At 31.6% G+C, this 20569-nt stretch overlaps 1 protein-coding gene across 9 annotated transcripts in view; it reads left to right on the forward strand.

Moving 5' to 3' along the window:
- The window catches only part of trc (Serine/threonine-protein kinase tricornered), a 334990-nt gene that overhangs the window by 201089 nt on the left and 113332 nt on the right, over positions 1-20569 (forward strand). For 5 of the 9 annotated variants that reach the window (XM_067047828.1, XM_067047832.1, XM_067047856.1 and 2 more), the window contains one exon: positions 17801-17854. The exons of the other annotated variants lie outside the window; for them this stretch is intronic. In XM_067047828.1, coding sequence (XP_066903929.1) covers positions 17801-17854 — 54 coding nt within the window. The remainder of the gene's footprint in view (positions 1-17800; positions 17855-20569) is intronic. 9 annotated transcript variants of the gene reach the window in all.

The raw sequence follows: 20569 nt of genomic DNA on the forward strand, positions 1-20569 counted from the left end.
GTAACGGTATCTGGTTCTGGCCAAATCGGCAACATATGGAACATTGAGGTCCTGATGGATGACTTGATTTGTGACAAAGTAAGGAGCATTAAGGATTTTATGAAGGATTTTGGACTGTAAAGATTGGATTCTGGAGGAATTTGATGGTTTAGTGGAGCCCCAAAGCTCAACTCCGTATATCCAGATAGGCCCTTATAATAGTCATGTAGATCAGTCTTTTGTAATGGATTGGTAATTTAGACTGTTTGTCTAGTAAATATTGCAATAGTCGGAATCTACGAGCAGTTTCTTGTCTTTTTAGTCTTGTATGAGGATTCCATGTCAGTCGTTTGTCGAGATGTAGTCCTAAGTAATGAATCTGTTCGACAGGAATAAGTGGGGTATTATTAAAGGATATTGTAGGGCAAGAGGTCATGGGTTTACGTCGAAGGGTAAATGTGATTTGGTGGGATTTATTGGAATTAATTTTAATCCTCCAGTTTTGGCACCATTCTTCAAGGGTGGTGATGTGGGATTGGAGAGTTTGGGATACAATGTAAGGATCATTGTTCACTGACAATAGACATGTGTCATCGGCATACGTGGTGAGGATAGTGTTAGGATGGGTTGGGATGTGAGCTGTGAAAACTGTATAAAGGATTGGACCAAGGATACTACCCTGAGGTACACCAGCAGACTGACGGAATAGGGATGAATAAGCGCCGATGTAATTTACTTGAAATAATCTGTCGGAGAGATAAGTACGGATAATGAGGAAGTATGTAGGGGGTAGGAATTTACGGATCTTGTTTAGCAGTCCAGACTCGATCAAAAGCCAATTAACATTGTTAAATTAAAAAATATGTATTTAGTAGTATAAGAGAAAACACTCTTTTTTCAAATTTTGAGACCTCTAATGGTTGAAGAATAATAATTTATAAAATTGATGAAACATACGAAAAATTGAACTTGGGCTCTCCAGATTACGGAATTACTGTTACAATTTGTTATCCCGAGAAATAGATAATAATCTAGTTGAAATCATGAGTTTATTTAATATTTTAAAAGTACCTAATAAAATGAAAATTGTTGAACATTTATAATAAGTACATTTTTAAAAACATGTTGATTAGTTTAATTAAGAATTACTTCTTCAAAGTATATTTCTATAAATACGCCAGAGATAAATTTCTCTATCTATTTAGAAGCAATCGCTCTTCTCCGTTTATTCTTGGATGTTTTTTATTTATTGATCACATCAGCTGTATCTTATATCTGCCCTGCGTCAGTTGAGTATAGTGAGCACTTCTTGTACCTACTATTAGTTATAATTTTTAAGTCTTAGTTTTGTAATATTTAATTTTTACGGATATTCTATAGGCAGTGTTCATTTTCCTTTTGACTTATCACATCAAACTGTTTCTGATATCAACTTATAGCGGTAATCGAGAATTCAATGCATGCTAGAACCTCCCGCATAGCGGCTATCTGACGTGTTCTGAATAGAAACGATCATTCATAAATCTTTCAGCTAGTTCTCCAGTCTAACGCATCTAATCTTTTTTAGAATAGAGCTAATTTTTTTCTGGAATAACCTGCTTAAGTATATATATATATTTTCTATGTTTCGTTCTGGACAGGAACTGAGCTGAGTTGGTGACCAAAAAATCTTTTTTTTTTTTTTTCAAAGCTAATAGATGTCGTCGCATCATTTTTAAAATGGCCTATGGAACAAGAAGGAAGTCATAAACAAGAAGCCGTTAGAAAAAAACGAAGATACTGAATCTATATGTTCAAAAGTCTAACGATGAACTTTGTTCTGGCAATTTCGAAATCGGTACAATACTTCGACAAAAAAAAATTTATCTGGGATCTTGCCCGTGTGGTATTTTGAACAAACTAGTTGGTCAATGCAAATATTGCGCATGATATATTAATCAGTCAGCAAATAATATAATCTAGAAAAAAATAACTGTAACTCTTAATGAATACTCTCTTATTTTTATAAGTTGTATCAAATTAGTCTTAATATAGCCATCATTATGTACTTCATAAATCATTGCAAAGTGTTCAAAACTAAAATGAGAATTTGTCGTGTATGAATTTTTTTCTTGTATTTTTTTTCTTACTCGCAGAACTTCTTATTCTTAACAGGTATATTGTATTCATGCGAAAAATTAAAAATATTGTAATTTTTCACTCGCATAATACTTTTTTAACTTCAAGGAACAAAGTTGATTTCCATTGTGTCTGTACGACATCTTTGCTTTACACATCTATATTTTTAAAACAGCTCGTCTCATTTGGCCCAAATTGGGCGGGAAGTTGGAGATGAATATAGAATGAGTTTTGTTTACTACTTTCGGTTACGAATTCGAAAAACATTCCATAGATTATATTCTCCAACATGACGTAAATGAATACGTAAGTTTAAATAATTACCGTGTTGTTCCCTAGCCATGGCGACAGCCTTTTAACATTCAGTGGATATGGTGCTACCACCGCAAGTCTTTTGTAGCTGTCGAAATGCTCCGATCGCCTCATCCTACTTTGTTGCACATATTCTATTGCATACTCTATTTTGAAAAGCCTTTAAGCGTTTTCTTCCTAAAGTATAGCTTTTATATTAAAAAAAAACAAAAAAAAACAAAAAAAAAACGGTGTTATTCCTCCATAATGGTGTTGTAGGTTTCAAGGCCAGGAATAAATGATATAACTGTTAAAAATAACATTTTATATGATTGTTCAAGTTTCTTATATTTTATGGAAATTTGTCTTCTTCTCTACGCCATCATTAGGCACTAAGTGTATGATCGAATAATCTAGCGCAGCGGCTCTCAAACGTTTTAAAATTCCCTGTGTGAAGATCACTTTGAAAGTCTTTAGATAGCACGCTGACCGCTTTAATAAAAAAAGAAAAGCGTCTTGAGTAAATCATTTTTTCCAAACAATTAATTATTCATAAAATATTGCATGCTATGCAATCGTTATAAATGTAAATAATTTCAATAGGTTCATCCCTCTCTTGAGTTATAAACGTCGTTCAATCATATATATAATATTAATAAATAAGCCTTCGTTTTTCGCGGTCCTATGGAAACTAGTTCGAGGTCAGCTAGGGAACCGCAGGCACTACTTTGAGAGCCGCTGATTTAGCGAAACATCATTAATGCGTTACCATAGTCATATTTAGCGCTATTAATAAGTTTCAATCATACACTTATCTGTAATTATTAGTCATCTAGGTGGCTAGTCTGGACCATAAGTCATTAAGAAAGATTAGTACCCCCCAAAAGGCATGCTTAGTACCGCTGACGCAGCGTCGTCTAGAGTGTATGCGTCAACGCCTGAGACCGCGCTTTATTGCTCTCTTGGCTATTTATTTGTTTGTTTATTCCCATTGCACGTGTTAGCCAGCAGGGCGTTATATCTTTGAGTGGATTCTTATGCTAAGGGCTGGCCGGCACTCCTAAGGCAATAAACAACTGCCGGTACTCGGATATGTCGGATGGTCTAGGCCTGTGAACAGATTGCTCTAGTTAGGCTATTGCATCAAATGCATCGTTACAAACGCCTTGTATGTTTTGGACTAAAGACCCATAAGAGTGTAATAGCTTACTAGGTATGATGAGTGTCTACTAGTCGTGAATTTTTTAATATTTATGTTAGGGATTTTGTATGAAATATATTGGACATTCATAGTAAATGTTCTAAAAGTGGATAAAATCTTCCTTAGGTTTAAACTTCAATTTTCTCTGACAGTTTTAATTAGTTATTATTAATATTAAATTTTATCACTAGTGCCCATAATTTTAATTTAAACTTGATTGTATTTATATAATTGAAATTTTATTACCATGTGGTGGCCCCATCCCGAAGATATTATGTTATATTTTTAGTGTTTCTTGAAATGTAGTATTTTAAAATTAAAAGTAAATAGTAATAATTTAATAATAAATGTTGTTATAATAATAAGTTTAATTTGCTAAGTATATTATAAATGTATCGTTTAATGTTTGGTTTGTACATATAGAGTCCGACAAAAACAACACATGTGTTAAAACAATGTCGATCACGTTTTCAAGATACACAGTGCAAGTTGTTCATTTGGTCCTGTCCTCAATAAAAGTTAAAAGTTAATAATTGTTAGTGTGAATTGTTTTGTGCAAAAATCACCACGACCACAAACTTAATTTAAAACACTGAATCGTTTCATTAAACCACTCTGTCGTGTTTATTTTTTACATAAGTAACCATTGGGCGTTGGATTTCGAGCAACGAGAAATGCATCACAACTTGACTTGACTCCTGAAATTTCCCGAGAATAACTATAGAGTCACGAAAGAGGTCGAGGCTAGTTGTTTAGGTTATAAAGAAATGGAGAGTGACTCTTGCGTGGGTCCAAATGAGAAAAGTAACACGCCTACTGTTAGATCCAGGTTACTGATTGAAATATAACGGCTTCTCTGCCTAATGGTCCCTTTTAATTTATCTCACTTTTATTAGCATATTCACTCTTTAATATCTTGTATATTATATATGTTTTAAGGAAAGGCATTTATTTAAGTTATTAGGCTGGGTAAATTCGTTTCTTTCATTTATATTTAAAAACAAAAATATATATATTTTTTTACCTAAGCTATTTAGCTTGCGTTTCCTCATGCGTTCGTTCATTTAATAAAGTTGATACATGATCACTAATTCCCAAGATTTCAGTAATTGTTTGTATGAACTTTAAATTTCTAGACTAGTTTTGAGTTTGATTCTTAAGTACTTTTATACCTTCATCCAACCGTATATTTATTTCTTTTAATTTAACGATTTAATAAACTTGTGGAAATGTACTTAGTTTAAATTTACTACTGTGAAGTAAGCCGTCATTATAACGTTCGTTTGGGATAAAAGTGCCACTATACTGGAAAGTTAAATTTTGCAAGAAAAGCGGTTTCAGTTTACCTGTTTTATTTATACGTATAAGGATAGCAGTAGTAGCTAAACATATTTTTTTTCTTACCGACATCATTGAATTTATGATGTGGTATATAGATCCTCTCCCTGTTGTAAGCATATATAGGGTGTACCGTCTATGACAGAGGTGAAAATTGTTAGAAAGTAGGTGGACTTAATTACCGCTAACAGTGAGTGCTGTGATTCTAGTTAATAATTAACAGTTAGCAAACCCCAAGCCATTCCTTTCTCTTCTGAGAGAGAGAAGCAATGTTCAAACCGGTATCGTCTCGTTCTAATTGTCATCTGTCACTGCTTACCATATTTTATATTGCATGTTTCCTTCTCCTTCTTATAATTTGGTCTACTTAAGTATCTTCTTGGCTGAAATAAAAGTTAGTGAGAGGTTTTAATCTTGAGTAAACTTGAGCTTTTATTTGGGTTAAACCTCTTGAGGCAAATTATGGAGGAAGTACATTCTGTTATTTACAATATCATATTATTGAAAGCAGGAAAATAATAAAAACTAATTAGCAGGAAAATTACAGTTATATATATATATTACAAACTAGCTGCGTCCCTCGGCTTTACTCGTGTTAAATTTAGATTCTACGTACGTTTTGTATAGATGAAGAGTATATGACCGAGTACACATAATTACCTGACTAACTTTAAAATTTATGTAGGGAACGAAAGAACCCCATCGCTAAAAAAACTGAATTGATAAAAAGCGTTCTATATCCCCACTACTTCCTTGGTGCGCATTTACAGGAGAAAACATAGTTGAAACGGTAGAAGCATCACACAACTTTCATTTACCACCCTTTTTACTTCCCCAAATTTTGAGTACATTAGTGGACTTTTCTCGAAGTCATTGCTATTTTTTGTGATTTCGGAAAAAGAAAATTTTGAACAAAACATTTTCAATTTTCTGTTGTTATAAAAATACGTATTTTAGGGTGTTTGAGGTAAAAATTAGGAATTTAATCTTTTTTTCTCTGCCATGACAACTGTCTTATACATATGCTCTAATCGGGAGGGATCGGGTCGTCTCTTTTAAAGTTTAGTTTTGTACCGCTATTTTATCTCTATTTCCATATTTCATCTTTCAGTTTTTCCTCAAATTCTTTAATATATTATATTTATCCATTTTTTATTACTGCCAACAATGAGAGCTAGTTATTTATTTAAAATGAAAACAAATTTAACGTACTTTATAGGAAGATTTGTTAAACATTCGTCGTTTATGTCATCTAAACCTATTTTAATGAGAATAATGCCTTTCTAATACTAAAGAACATTAAATTGTAATTCGAATTTTTTAACGATCAGAATACTATCACTTACCACATATTTCATATATAGGTGGAATAGTAATAGAAAAAATTCATATATAGTAAAAGTAAAAAAGAGCCATCATTAAAAAAAAATAAAAGAGAGAGACGAATAGTCTAAATAATGACGTTCGTAGTAAACAGTCTACTTAAAACTGAAGTATTTTTTTGTATAAGCTGAATTAAGTTGAGAACAGTTTTTTGCATGCTAATAAAAATTGCTCTAATATATTTGTTCAAGAGTAATATCTGAAAGTTAGTTGGTTTTATGATAGCAAATGTATAATGAAATTGATGTAAAAACGGTCTTCACATATTTCTGAATACTTCTAAATTCTTTGATTAACATTCTTCTTCGTTTTAATTATTTGATTCAGAAAAGTTAAAGTTTTATTAGCAATGTTGATGAGAAAGATTATACATCCAATCATATTAGTTTTGTTAAGAATAAAAAAAAAATTAAATTACTTCATATGTAACTAATTTAATCTATAAAAACAAACATGTATAATTGTATTGTTCAATATTTTGAACGTGAAAGGATCATAAAGTGAAGTTGTTTTTTAACATTCTTTTTTTTATTATGCGTTGCTCCTTATTGAATCTTTATCCATGCAGTATTTATTGAGACTGTTGAGATGTAGTCGGCTGCCATAGGAGCGCAAAGGGAATGAAGAAATACAGGCTAGAGATGATAAGATTAAGGAAGACAGGTCTCCGGACGGAGGAACAGTTAGAAGGCTAGGGTGTACCGCAACAAACGGGACTGCTTCTTTATACTTGTGCTTCCAGAGCAGCCACCAGCTCATCTATCTAACTAGATCGCTCTTCTTTACTTTTATATATGCCACCTTCATTTGCGGTTGTGATGTGAGATCTTATTATCCTTTAGTTTATTTAAGTTAATGGGTTTTCTATTCAAACAGTTGAATACTATTTATACGGAGTAATGTGGTCAGGGATATTCTAGCTAAAGACGTTATGTACTGTAAAAAAAGTAGTAATGACATCTTTAAAAGTAGTTAAAAAAAAAAAAAAAATCACTCTAGTTGCCTTTTACCAGGCATATCAATACTTTTGCTGCTTGTATGAAAAACAAAACAGAATGGAGGGAGGCCTTTTACGAAAAGTTTCAATGAAGAATAATTATCCTAACAGACGTTTTTTTTATAAATATGTATGTCTCATATTTAGGAATTTTTATTATGTATGATTTAATTATTTTCAATAAAAGTTACCACTAGATGTATGATGTGATCCAGGTATATATTATATCTATCGGAAAGTTCTGTCCGTTTTTTTAAAATAAAACCAAATTATACTGTCGAGATCATGTTAGAGCAATATCCTTTTTATGGGGACATCGAAGATTGTGGAAAGGCTCGATTTCAACTCAACCATTCCGGACCATATTTGGAAACTAGTATTGGGGTGGAAATATTCGAAATGGGTGGCAAACCATTACATGTCACTAGAGTGCCAAATTATGCACATATCTGCTTGCATGAGACAAAACCTAACTCTTCTTGGACCAGATGATTAATGGGGATGAAAAGTGGATTACCTACAAAAACACTGTAAGGAAAATAACATATTGTGAATCTGGAAAACCTGGTCTAAACTAATAAAGTTGAGGCTGAGTAAGAGAATGTTCGTTATGGTTGGGCATTGGAAGACCCAATACATTTTGAGACGTTGAAGCCAAACGAAAAGCTAAATTAAGAGTGTTAGCAAATGGATATTTAAAAACAGAACTCCAAGGACATAAAATGACAAGGAAGACATAAAATAGTATCAGTATAAAATGAACTTGATTAAACAATGATAAGAATACAAAGTAACTAACAATGGCAAGAGTAAAAATTTAAAAAAATACGTAAAATATACAGTTAAAACATTACAGGAGACGTACGTAAAACAAAAAAACAATACGGAGGGGGTGGGAATAAGAAAGTAAAGATTAAATGAACGTCTTTTTAACTGTATATTTTACGTATTTTTTAAAATTTTTACTCTTGCCATTGTTACTTATTTTTTTATTCTTATTGTTTATTCAAGTTTATTTTATACTGATATTATTTTATGTCTTCATTCCTTTTATTTATGTGTAATTTCTTATCACTTTATTTTTACATAATATTTATCCTAGCTTAAATTACCTTATGGTTTTAATATTCTCAGTTTTTTTTGTATCTTTTTAGCCCTGAGAAAGTGGGGCGAAATGTCGGACATTAAAATAGTTTAAAACTATTTGTTCTTTTTTTGACCGCAACCCTGACCATTTCATTTTTTTTCACCTAATTTTGTTCAGATGACCTGCAAAACAAGAGAAAGTTGTTTTTTTATTTTGGAAAACAACTCGTATCCCTTCTCAATACCTAACATGTTTATTAGATACTTTCCATTATTGGTAAAAGGTTGCACATTGACGTTCGTAATTAAATTATTAAAATTTCAAAAATAATAAATATTGCATCCTCTTTCTCGCCTGTTTACCAAAATTTAGGACACTTTTTCAAAATATTTTGCTTGTTTGATATTTGGAGTAGTACACCACGGTCAATTATTCACTACATTTAGTATTGTTCATTTTTTGTTAAATTATAATTTCTTTATGATTACAGTATGTAGTTTTGAGATCACCTTTCTCAAACATATGAACATGATGGAAATATATGTTATTGTTATAATGAAGATTTTTCGAACTAACTTTCGCAATCAAATAGTTAACTTTTTTTTTAAATGACCAAAACAATAATGTTGCATTAACATAATCAACTACTTAAAGGTTTTTAAATGTAAATGAATTGAGAAATTAAATAAAATATATAAAAACCAAAATGTTGGGAAATATATATCCTTATATATAAATATATCCTTAAAATATATAACATTTAGTGAGATAACTGATTGACCTTTAAAAAAAAAAATTAATCTATACCACTACAACCCATGAAGGGTTAGGGGTGCAGTTCTTTGTAACGAAATACTGTCAATAGATCAACGGTTGTGCAGGGAGGTGATTTGGTCAGAATCACGCTCATGGTACCCACTAAATGAGGCTAGATGAACCGAGGACGCATCCCGAATCCACAGTCGAATTCGAACAATAATTTTTTAGTGTTTGTAGCACAATGCCTTACCAATGGGCTACCTACCCCCATGATAGAACATATAAAAATAATTATTACCATCCCTTAACGTTTTTCAAATTATTATCATTTTATGTCCATAAAGTTCTTTATGTCCAGAGCTTCGATGAACAAATAAAAGAAAGATAAAACAAAAAGTCGGTAAAGAGAATAATAAACCATAGTTTTTTTATTTTTCATTTCAGCGGTAGCTCTGAAACGATTTCCATCACCAAGTTTTGACAGGAGCTAAGAACAAATAAAGTAGTTCAAGATTAGTTGGTAGCTGAAAATCGAAAATATAATTCAAACTTCACTTATGTCCTAACATTTCCGAAAGTTATGCTGATGACAGTTATTGAATTTTGATAAAAACGTTTTTCTATTGTTTTATAAAATAAATGCTTTGCTCGATTTTTTTAATAAAAGGAAATTAACCACCAATTGTAATTATCACTGTGTTGAAGTAGACTATAAATAGAAATTTATATACCGTATTTTGTTAGTTGGATACCTGTACCATAAATCTCAAGAGTGGACATGAGGTTCAGTTGGAATGCAAGACAATGTTACCAAGACGTTATACCGATTTTTTGGGAGCGATTATTTTTTTAGACAATTTAGACATCCAATTAAGCTTATACATGAATAATCAGTAATTGGAAATGTATTTAATTTCCTATGCCTCACTCTAAGATTTTTCATTAGACTGATTGGATTGTAATTTGCTCTTGTAGTTCTTGCTGTCTTCATTTAGTCACCTGTTGGTAAACAGCTCCAACGGCAATATCCTGGGAGGATTAAAGTTTTAAATAGATCGTGAATTATTCATTGGCCAGAACTAGGCTGGCTGCTACTGTACATGTTTTCACTATTCAGATTGGATTGTGAATTCAGGAGAAAATTAAGTAGGAAATTGAGGTTCCGAGTGAAACAGAATATTGGAACGATGAAAAGGTATATATATACTAATATATGTATGCATGCTTAAAAAACCACCATTTTCCATAAAATCATATGGTCAATCAATTCCCGCCATATTAATTGGATATTCCAGAGGGGTGTAGTTTCCAATGATCATCATTATACAAGTTCGATCATATATATATATTATACTATAGTACTCGTATATAGCATTGAATTTCAAGAGAAGCCGTGTCCATATTAATTTTTTTCTAAGCATAAATTAGGTTCTAGATAACCACTAGGGAAAAGTCCCAATAACGTGTGATTTAATCATTTTCAAAAGAATTTATTTTGCCTCCTGATGATCCAGTGCCTAATAAATATAAATATGTAATAGAAAGTTCAAAATGTTCTTAGCTCGTTTAAGGAAATCCACGCATTATGTGTAAATGATATAATGTATATATAAAAGATTTAGAATAATCAAAACTGAAGGAGGTTATCGTATCATTACCACCTAATTCCACCCCGAGTGGGTGGTAGTGTAATCTTAGAAATAACAATACTACTTTTTTACTTTGTACTTTTATGGCTTTGTAATAGAAACATTTAGGTACCAAACCCATTAAGAAAAAATAAATGTCGTGGGTTTCACTAGTTAAAGGATTTCGCTATAGAAACCTAGACAATCTAATAATCATTGTTTTATCTTGTGGCTTTCACCGTATTAAGTATGATTATAAAAATTTACACAGGTAATGGTTGGAGAACAAGTTCGGCAAGTGGGCCTCATGGTCCTTTTTGCCAACCCTTTGCGGCTACCTGAGTTGCCACTGCGTAATAACTAAGGTGGGAGTGCCAAGATTCCTTTTTGCCAAGACCTTCGAAATCGAATGTTAACTCCTCCTTGTGGGAATCGAACCCACAGCGTTGTTCCGAACAGAGCGTACTGGGGACCTGCGCCCCAATCCGCACGGCCGTCACATCCCTTAGGTAATGGTTACAGGGTTAAGGTTTATTAGTCACGAATTTATATTTAGGTTTTAATCTTTCATGGGCATACAAATTTGAATTAAAATCTTTTAAATGACAGTGATAATATTAATACTTTATTTTAAAAATCTGGTGCACCGCATACATCACACAACTTTCACTTAACACCCTACTTTGAGTTGAAATTAATGCTCACTCGTTTCAGAACACATATTTTTCACTGTGAAAATGTTTTCCTGTACTAATTTTCTAAATGAGCCTCTAAGTCGACAGATTGGCAAACTCCAATTTCAACAGAAAAAAAAAAATTCTCGTCTCAAATATCGATATTTTGCTTTTGCAAAAGTATAGCAGAAATATAAAAATTAGATGATTACATTAATATTAGTGTTTACATTAATAAAGAATTGTTTTTATATCGATGATTCCCTCTTTTCTTCTTCCATCTTCTCACTTTGTACTTCCCTTAGTTGTAAGCGCTATCTCAATTGTTAGTCTTTTTTAGATGTATCACCAGCCTTTTAGATGTATTACCAGCCTCAAAAATTATATTTGCTGATTCGCTTAGTGGTGTGTAGTTCTCGAATATTTATAATACAAAAAAAATTTAGACAATATTACTTAACAATTATTTTCAAAGCTCAATATTCAATCGGTTTGCCGGACAAACATGAAAAACATAGAAATGAAAATGTTTAACTCAAAAGCTCTAAAACCTGATTTTAATTTTTGTGAGCAAATTTTGGTCAGCTAAGAAGTAATCATCACTTCCTTCCTGAGTGCATGACTGAGGAACCCTTGGACCGAAGGGTATAAAGAGTCGATCTTACCTCGCCCTAAATAAACTCAATGGTAAATAAACAATTTCAATTAAATTTGAAAATTGATTTAGTTCAACTAGTAATTGTAATTTCGGACCATTATTACAATTACGGTAGTTCATTAATTATTAATAAATATTGTAATTTGATTTCCGCAGTTTCAAACTAATATCATTAATTAATAATTAATAAATTAAAGTAAGCAAAGTTACTATTAGTAATTACTTTTTGACCATCTCTATCGCTCTGTCTGTATGATGAACAACCACTCACTGCATTGAGTCCATTTGGGGCAAGATGAACTTTTTATACCTTTCAGTCACTGTAGGGTGAAACAATTCAGTATACTCATGTCTATGAGTAGGGCATTTTTTGTAATTGAGAAAGGATTTGCTTGAAATGAGGGACTATAAAGTAAGATATCCACTGCACGAGTTATATGCGCTAAAAAAGGCAGCTTATCTTATTCTTAACTTCCTTCCACAGTTCCTGCAACTGATATAGACATTTTTATCGTAGCCGTTTCTATCGAACTGTCGTAAGGTTCATCTTTGCCTTATGGTAATTTATTTAATTTCCATTACCAAAGGACAAGAATAATTCATTTATTTTAACTTATGCATTTTAACTGTCCTGAAGACTTGGTTGTTCCTCAAAACAACATTTGACTGATTTGAATTTTATCTGCTTGGCGTTCAGCTCAAACAAATCTTCTGGAGTTTCAATTTAAACTGATATCTTTGATTTGTTCTATGTACTACCTTAGATTTAATCGCTAGGATAATTGCCTTCAGCGATCAAAAATACGTTAATTAATTATATATTGAGTCCTAAAAAACTATTATTATGATTGGATTCTTTTCCAAGGCTATTTGTGTGTTTACCAGTTTACCAATTAAATACCTTTATATTTATAAAATGTTGTTACCATTTATTATATAGTATAATAAAGGGTGGTATATTGAGTTTTGTTTTTTTTGTTGTTTTTTTGCCAAGACTCCCATTGGAGTCCTATACTGCCTAACCATGGTTGGGGGTCAAAGTTCTTCATTTTGTGGGACCGCAACGCAATGAAAAAAGTCAAACGTCCCAGGCCGGATTCGAACCGGCACCGCCAATAGACATCATATTGGTTTACCACAGCTATGGGCGGCCCATATTGGGTTATGTAATAGTATATAAACTACATAAAGAAACTAAGTATTTATTTACAATTTATTACTATGATTAAAATGGTTGTAATGATTCAAATAAATGGTTGCTATAAAATATCGGTTATTACATTATTACCTATTATTTACTTTATACTTGTAGCTGCTGATGCCGTGGGATGTAGTTCCGTAGGTGTTGTCTTATTCATAAGGGATGTTCAGGTCTCGTGGCCCTTTTTACGACTTCGTCTGGTCGAAGTGCATCTTGCTCCGCTCCGGCTCCTGCTGCTCTCTCAAGCCTGGCTCTCTCTCGTCTAACTCTTGCTCTTGACTTTTCCTGTTGACGCTCTTGACTCTTTTTGTTCTTTTTCCTGATCTAGTTCTCCTGTGTCTTTTCTCCCACTTCCCTTTTGGTGCTTTACCTTATTTTTGAATCCAATTCCTCATTGGCCATAGGTGACAACGCTTCCGAGGTAGGCGATCCCCTCTCGCCCCTCTAGGCCCGAGGGTGGGTAGTAAAGTTTGACATGTCCAGAAAGGCACCTGCTTAATTTGATTCTGATCCTTCGTCAAAACCTGTCGTTTTTGTTGTAACCACTTAAGTATTGGTAGATCCAATAAGGGAATGTGGCAAACTAAACACAGATGTGTATATATCCAGGGACGCAGTAAAAGATTCTTCGAAAGGCTCCTACCTGAACAGGATGGGACAAATGGCGAAAAACCTTAATAAACGACATATTGTTGTTGTAATAATGGCTAATGCCTCGATACATAGCAATGTACACAAATGTATTTATTTTTTTAAATGCGCTGTTTGCTTCGTTCCAAAGTTTTCGTTACAATTTTGTATTGTAGGATTGGACGCGGGAGGAATTTGATGTTTGGTAGAGCCTCAGAGCTCAATTCCATATGTCCAAATTGGTCTGATTATCATAGTGTATACTTATTTTTTGTAGTGAATGGGAAGTTTAGAGCGTTTGTCAAGTGTTGTAGCAATCGGAATCTATGAGCAGTTTCTTGTCGTTTCAGTCTTGTGTGTGGATTCCAAGTAAGTCTCTTGTCAAGATGGAGTCCTAAGTATCGAATCTGTTTAACAGGCGTTAGTGGAGTATTTAAAAAGGATGTTGTAGGACAGGAGGGTAGAGGTTTACGACGGAGAGTAAAGGAGATCTGATGGGATTTATTTTGATTCTCCAGTTTTGTCACCATTCTTCAATAGACGTTATGTGTGTCTGTGAATCAGACTAAAATAACTAAAATATTTTTCGGTATAAATTTTGCTTGCGAACCTCGAGGATTTGGCCTACACATGGATGTTAGATAATAAAGAAAATTTTTCATTTCTATTTTTTTTTTCGCTGAAATTGGTTGTATAGTTTTGATTGAATTATATCCTTATTAAATAAAAATATGGAGTGGTACAAAAAAAATCCCATGTTCCGATGAAGAGCCAACTATCAACTGGAAAATAATTTATAGTGTATCAGCATACTTGTGCATTAGATCTCCCTCTCTCTAGTTAAGATTTATCTTAAAATATATTTCAAAGAATGGATAAAAAAGTTAATGCCTCAACTGGAATAAGTTACGATTTGAAATGATTGGGAGTGAGGAAAAAAATATTACTCCACTGCCTGTGAATGAAAATAAAGTATTTAGATTTGAATTTTAAGGAACTCGCTAGTAAGACGAAATTTGATGTTCTACAATTTTTATTTAGAATAGCCGTGTCTATGATAATACAGATCTTTTTAAGTCTCTGCTCTGAATTTCATGTCAAAGTTGGTAAAAGTCGTTTTTCATGAATAGCCGATTTCGACCGTATTCCCGAACCAAATTAATAATGTCAGACACTTATTGGGCACAATTTTAAATTTATTTTACTACTAAAATCTTAGAGGTATCGTTTAGGAGTTACGGCGAAAAGCTAACAAAATGGTTCTGAAATTTCTAATTTTTTTTAGCTTCAAAAGTTCTCCCTTGCTCAGATTTGTTAGTATCGTTTTTTTTTTTTTTTTATTTTCGTCCTCATATATACGAAAAAAATTAAAAGGATTTATTAAAATTAGTATGTTCGCCTCCAGCTCGGAGTGTCTTTAGAGGTTCATGAATGTCCTTTTGAAATCAGGTTTTAGAACATTGTTATTTTTAAGAACTCCAAATATGATTTCACTTATTCTTTTCCTTGTCATGTTCAATGCATGATATTCATTTTAGGATTTTTTCTATTAGATAAAAAAAAAATCGAACAGGATACGGTTGAACATCCTATGGTCACCTAGCAGAAATTCTATAAAGTATAAAGTAATACTGAGCTAAAGTGCGTAATGTCTAACCGTGGATTATTTGGTTTTACATAGCCTAACAGTTTTTTTCTATCAGGTAGTCAGTATGTTTAATTCTCTGTTACATTTGATTTATTTATTTTTAGGGTTGCGAATTGTGTCTCATTTGGGTTCATGAGATTGGAGTAATATGAATTTAAATATTTTGCATCCGATCCTATTTTTAATAGCCTGATTCTTATATTTTTCAATGTTACGAATAAATTAGGAAAAATGTTTAAGAAAAAACAACTGATTTTTTACTGTAGGGGATGATTATGAGAACAATCGAATATAGAAACATTACTACAATATATGTAGTAAACTCAACATACTCAATGTATATATATCATAATCTACTCTTGTTTCCATATGCATATAAATTAAAAAATTGTGTAATTTGCGGCATTGATGCATTGTATCTCCAGTATACTCCTGAATTATTGGCTGGCAAGAATAAGTTTATTTTCTTTATTATTTTTTTGTTTTTTACTTAACCCTTAAATTTTAATATAATCCTTGGATGATTCATGGCTGGACACGGTCCGATAGGGCCCCAGGATGATGGGAGGATGTTTGATGAGACACCGTGTGACTGTCCATTCTACTCCCCTCGAAATGATCCCGGAGCGGACACAGAGGGAAGCTACAAGCTATAAAGAGACCGAAACGAAAGGCGATTCGTTTCCTACTTTCGCTTTAACAGCTTTCAATTCAGTGGTCCTCGCCTCTTGCTGATTTTCTTATCCTTTATAAATGTTGAGTCCACAGCCTCACCGTGCCTTTAAAGCGCTGTTAGTGTCTCAGCCTTTTTTTTTTCAATCTTTGTGATTTAGATTTTCTATTTTATTATGAATGATCCTAAAAATTTTCAATATTATCTGAAACTAAAACATATTTTGGTATAAATTTTGCTAGCAAACCTGGAGGATTTGGCCTAAACATGGATGTTAATAGAAATATAATTGATAGTATATCAGTATACTTGTGCATTACAGCTCTCTTTTAATTCAGTGGTCCGCGCATCTTGCTGATTTTCTTATCCTTTATAAATGTTGAGTCCTCGGCTCCACTGTACTTATGAGACACTGTTAGTGTCTCAGGCTATCCTTCCTCAGTTGTAAGTTAAGTTGTTAAAGTATTTAGTTGCTAATTCATGTTTATGTCCAGTATAATAGAAGACTAGAATATTGTTTATATTATTCTACGGAAAGCATTTTAATAAACTGGATGTAAATGGATGTATTTCATCCAAGATGATAATTTGTATGTCCCTCAGTTAAAATCATAACGTGCCCATACTTCTATAGAAAATAAACATTTTATTGTTCCCTATTGATTTTCCATGATTCCTTTTTAGTATTTGTATATATTTCTTTCCTCAAGTATTTTTTAGCATGTAAAGGCAAAAAAGTCACCTGGGTTACTATTTTTTTTTTCAACTAGCCTGTTGGAATTATGTAACTGACAATCTACATGAAATTTTCATCGATATTAGCTTAAGCGAATTGCAGATTATAATAACTAACAGTAGATATAATTAAAATAGAACTAAGGAAGCTAATATTTACCTATTTTTTAGCACTTGTGGCAATGTTTTTAAAATCTAATTATTTTTAATTGAAAATTGAAAACTTTCTGAATAAGTCACTTCTGCTTAAAATGTTCCTCGTGATTAAATTAAATTAAAACAACTTCCATATTATTTTAACCTTCGGGGCATGGAAATTATTATTTCTTATGAAATCTAACCAAATGTCAAATTTGTGTTTTAACTAAAATATTTCAAAACGTGTGGTCGATTATCCTCACGTATCTGGATTATATACTTTTAGAGATCAGTCACTTATAAATCAATTTATACATAAAAAATTATAATTTTTTGTTTGTGTTTATATTTTTACGTTCTGACCTAAGAATTTCTCATGGTTAAAAGTATTATGTGTGTATGAAGATGTTCTAATTTTTGTTTTTCCCCAAGACTTTCACTTCATTCCATACCTTTGTTATACAACGCGGAAAATTTTTCTTGTACAATGACCATATTTTCCCACACATCGGAAGAAGGAAGTCGTCATTAACATATTTACAAAGCTAACGAACTTATGAAAGCTTTTGAAATGTAGGCGTTTCACAGAGTTCTATAGATAAGACTTCCTAATTGCTCTTCACTCTATAGAACCGTTAGTCATTTCGTATGTTCTGTTTCAGGTGAGTTCAGTCAGTCTGTCATAATCACAAGTGAGACAGTCCCGTATGACAAGAGTAAGTAACTCTCACATACAGTTAACAATTTACAATTCTCTTTTTCTCTTCTGGGTATGTGGAATAGTCTATTATTTATTGTTTTTTTAGAACTAACTATTGGATAATCCTTGCATTTACTTCACTAAAATTTATTAGAAAATTAATAATTTACCAAACGATTTCCATCTATTTAATGGTTATTATGTTTTAATTAGTAGTCATCTTGAAATTTTAGATTTTGGTACGGAACAACTATATTGCTATTTATTATTTACTGAAAATCATGATAATTATTTTTTTTAATCATAATCCAAGTATTTTTTACTTTAACTTACCTATATATAAAATAGTAAGAAATTTCGAATTTTTGTTTTCGAAAATAAATGTTTTGTGTGTGGGGGGGCGAGCGTGCATTCGTCATAATGATCGATATTGATTCTTTAACAATTTAACATTCAATAATGCAGAGTGTAAATTTTATTTAACTGGTATTTAATATTTATTTAATAAAACATTATATTTCTGGCATACGATTTTACAGAAAAATCTTAAAAGTTCGCTACGAGAAATAATGTTAAAAAAATATTTTTGAAAACTGTCAAATCGGTGTTAATCGAATTATCAACTGGCTGAGAACCAATGAATCTGGTGGGCGAAATATATCTTCCTTGGCGATAAGGTTTGTTTATCCCTTTTATCTTCTATTTATATCCTACAACTTTTATATTACATTAGCAATGTTATTTATTAAATTATCTTTCGTATTTTATTAAGAATGCCCGAAATGAATTTTGTTTTTAAACCTAATAGTGTTAATCTCTGGTTTCCTATCAGAATTCATTAAAGAATTTGTATATTACTCCATTCCATTGGAAATTGCAGAGGTATTTTGGAGAAAGAATGCCACAACAGTGCATGCCTTAACGTTTTATCTTGACTCTACTATCTTAATTCTAAATATTGTAGAAGTTAGGGGTTCGGAGTATGAACATGGTTAGTGAGACAGCCTCCATATATTTGCATAGTATGTGACTAACCAATATAGTGCTTAAAATTAGAATGTTGAATTTTGAAAACGTTACTATATATTTGAGTTTGTACCTATCTTAAAATATATTTTTATTGGTTTTTATCAAATTAATTACAATAATAAAAATCATAATCCAGTTGATATATTCTACATTGGAAAAAATAAATAAAATAAAATAAAAACTACATTAAAACAAAAATTGCAAATTGTAAATAACGTTTATGTTTCAACCACACTAACCCTTCATTTTGCATGAATCTTCATAAATTTCCGACATGCGGTTCTCTAAGCGGTAATTATTATTTAATAAACGGAGGGTGGTGGGCAAGGACCACCAAGTATCATCCTCCGATCTGTGGTGATTTGTGATTTTAGTGCCAAATCTGAAAAACACTTGTTTCCACAGAATGTCACAATCACAAGAATAATGGGTTTTATTAAATTCTAAGCATCTCAAATTTTGGGAGGCATTAAATATCTTTTAGAATTTTTAATTATTAAGGTTCATTTTTGAAAATATGAAACTTTATGGTTACAATATATTGTTTGTTTTCAGTCCTGAAGTTTACTTGTCTACCTTAGTCTCTGCACGCTATATATTGCTTGTAATTATTGATTTTATTCACAGTAATACGTGATAAATATGTTACACTCTTTATGGCGTAATTTTTCGGTTTATTATGGCTTAAAAAGCTTTGATAAATCACTTTGCTGACTTGTGTAATTATAAGAGACTTATCAGGAAGCGATAATGATTAAGAGCTGAAATAGATTTTTTCCGCTTTCGAGGAAGTGCTGACTGCCGTTTTCTAATTCTAAAAAAAAACTTTTAGACATCATACTTATGTAAAGTTAATGAGTTGATTCTTGAAATGATAATAAATGTTTCTTATCTATGTTTTTCTTTCATAAAACTTTATATTTAATTCGTTCTAATTAGACATGAAGTAAGCGCATAATTTTAAATTGACAATTTTAACCGAAAATAAAGTACTAAATAAATATTAGCAAAGAAATATAAAAAGTACTGTTTACCAAGTTGTACATTTTATTATGAGTTACTATTCATCAATATTTCTAGTATTGCAAGGATGCTATGAATGCACAGCCGCTGTGTTTTGAAGGTTTAGCATCCTCCATGTTTTAAGGATTTTAAGCACAATTTAATTTTCCTTTTTAGCTTTGTACTAAATGTTTGTTTTTCAATATTTCTTCTTATTTAGTTTTTTGTAACACTAATTTTAATTTCGTATAAGGTGTAAATTAAGGCTAAATTACAACTTACATATACTCATTTAAAATAAGAATAGTGACTTCTCAGTTGGTACATTAAATATTTATTATTCCACTGTTTTACTAACCCGTTTTACTATAATATCATTTAAAACATTATTGTCTTATTTATAAAACTTAAAATTTCTTATTTATAGAACTTATCACATTTACTTATTGTGTTGTAAATATGGTTGTGGATCTTGCCTAATAAGATTTTTAAAAAATCTATTAATTCATTAGTACTAAAAAAATTTACATAATTTTTTTTATGACTGTCATTGTCGAAATCTCTTTGAACTTCAGGGGATTAAAACATGAATAGTCATATTAACATAAAATGTAAAAACACCAATGCTTTAGAGTAAATATTTATTTGTTTTTAAAATAGATTAAAATAAAAAAAACTATAATGAACTATACTCATAGTT

Source organism: Halyomorpha halys, unplaced genomic scaffold (genome assembly GCF_000696795.3).
Source record: "Halyomorpha halys isolate HHAL.00 unplaced genomic scaffold, Hhal_1.1 Scaffold34.1, whole genome shotgun sequence".
In the NCBI taxonomy this organism is placed as follows: Eukaryota; Metazoa; Arthropoda; class Insecta; order Hemiptera; family Pentatomidae; genus Halyomorpha; species Halyomorpha halys.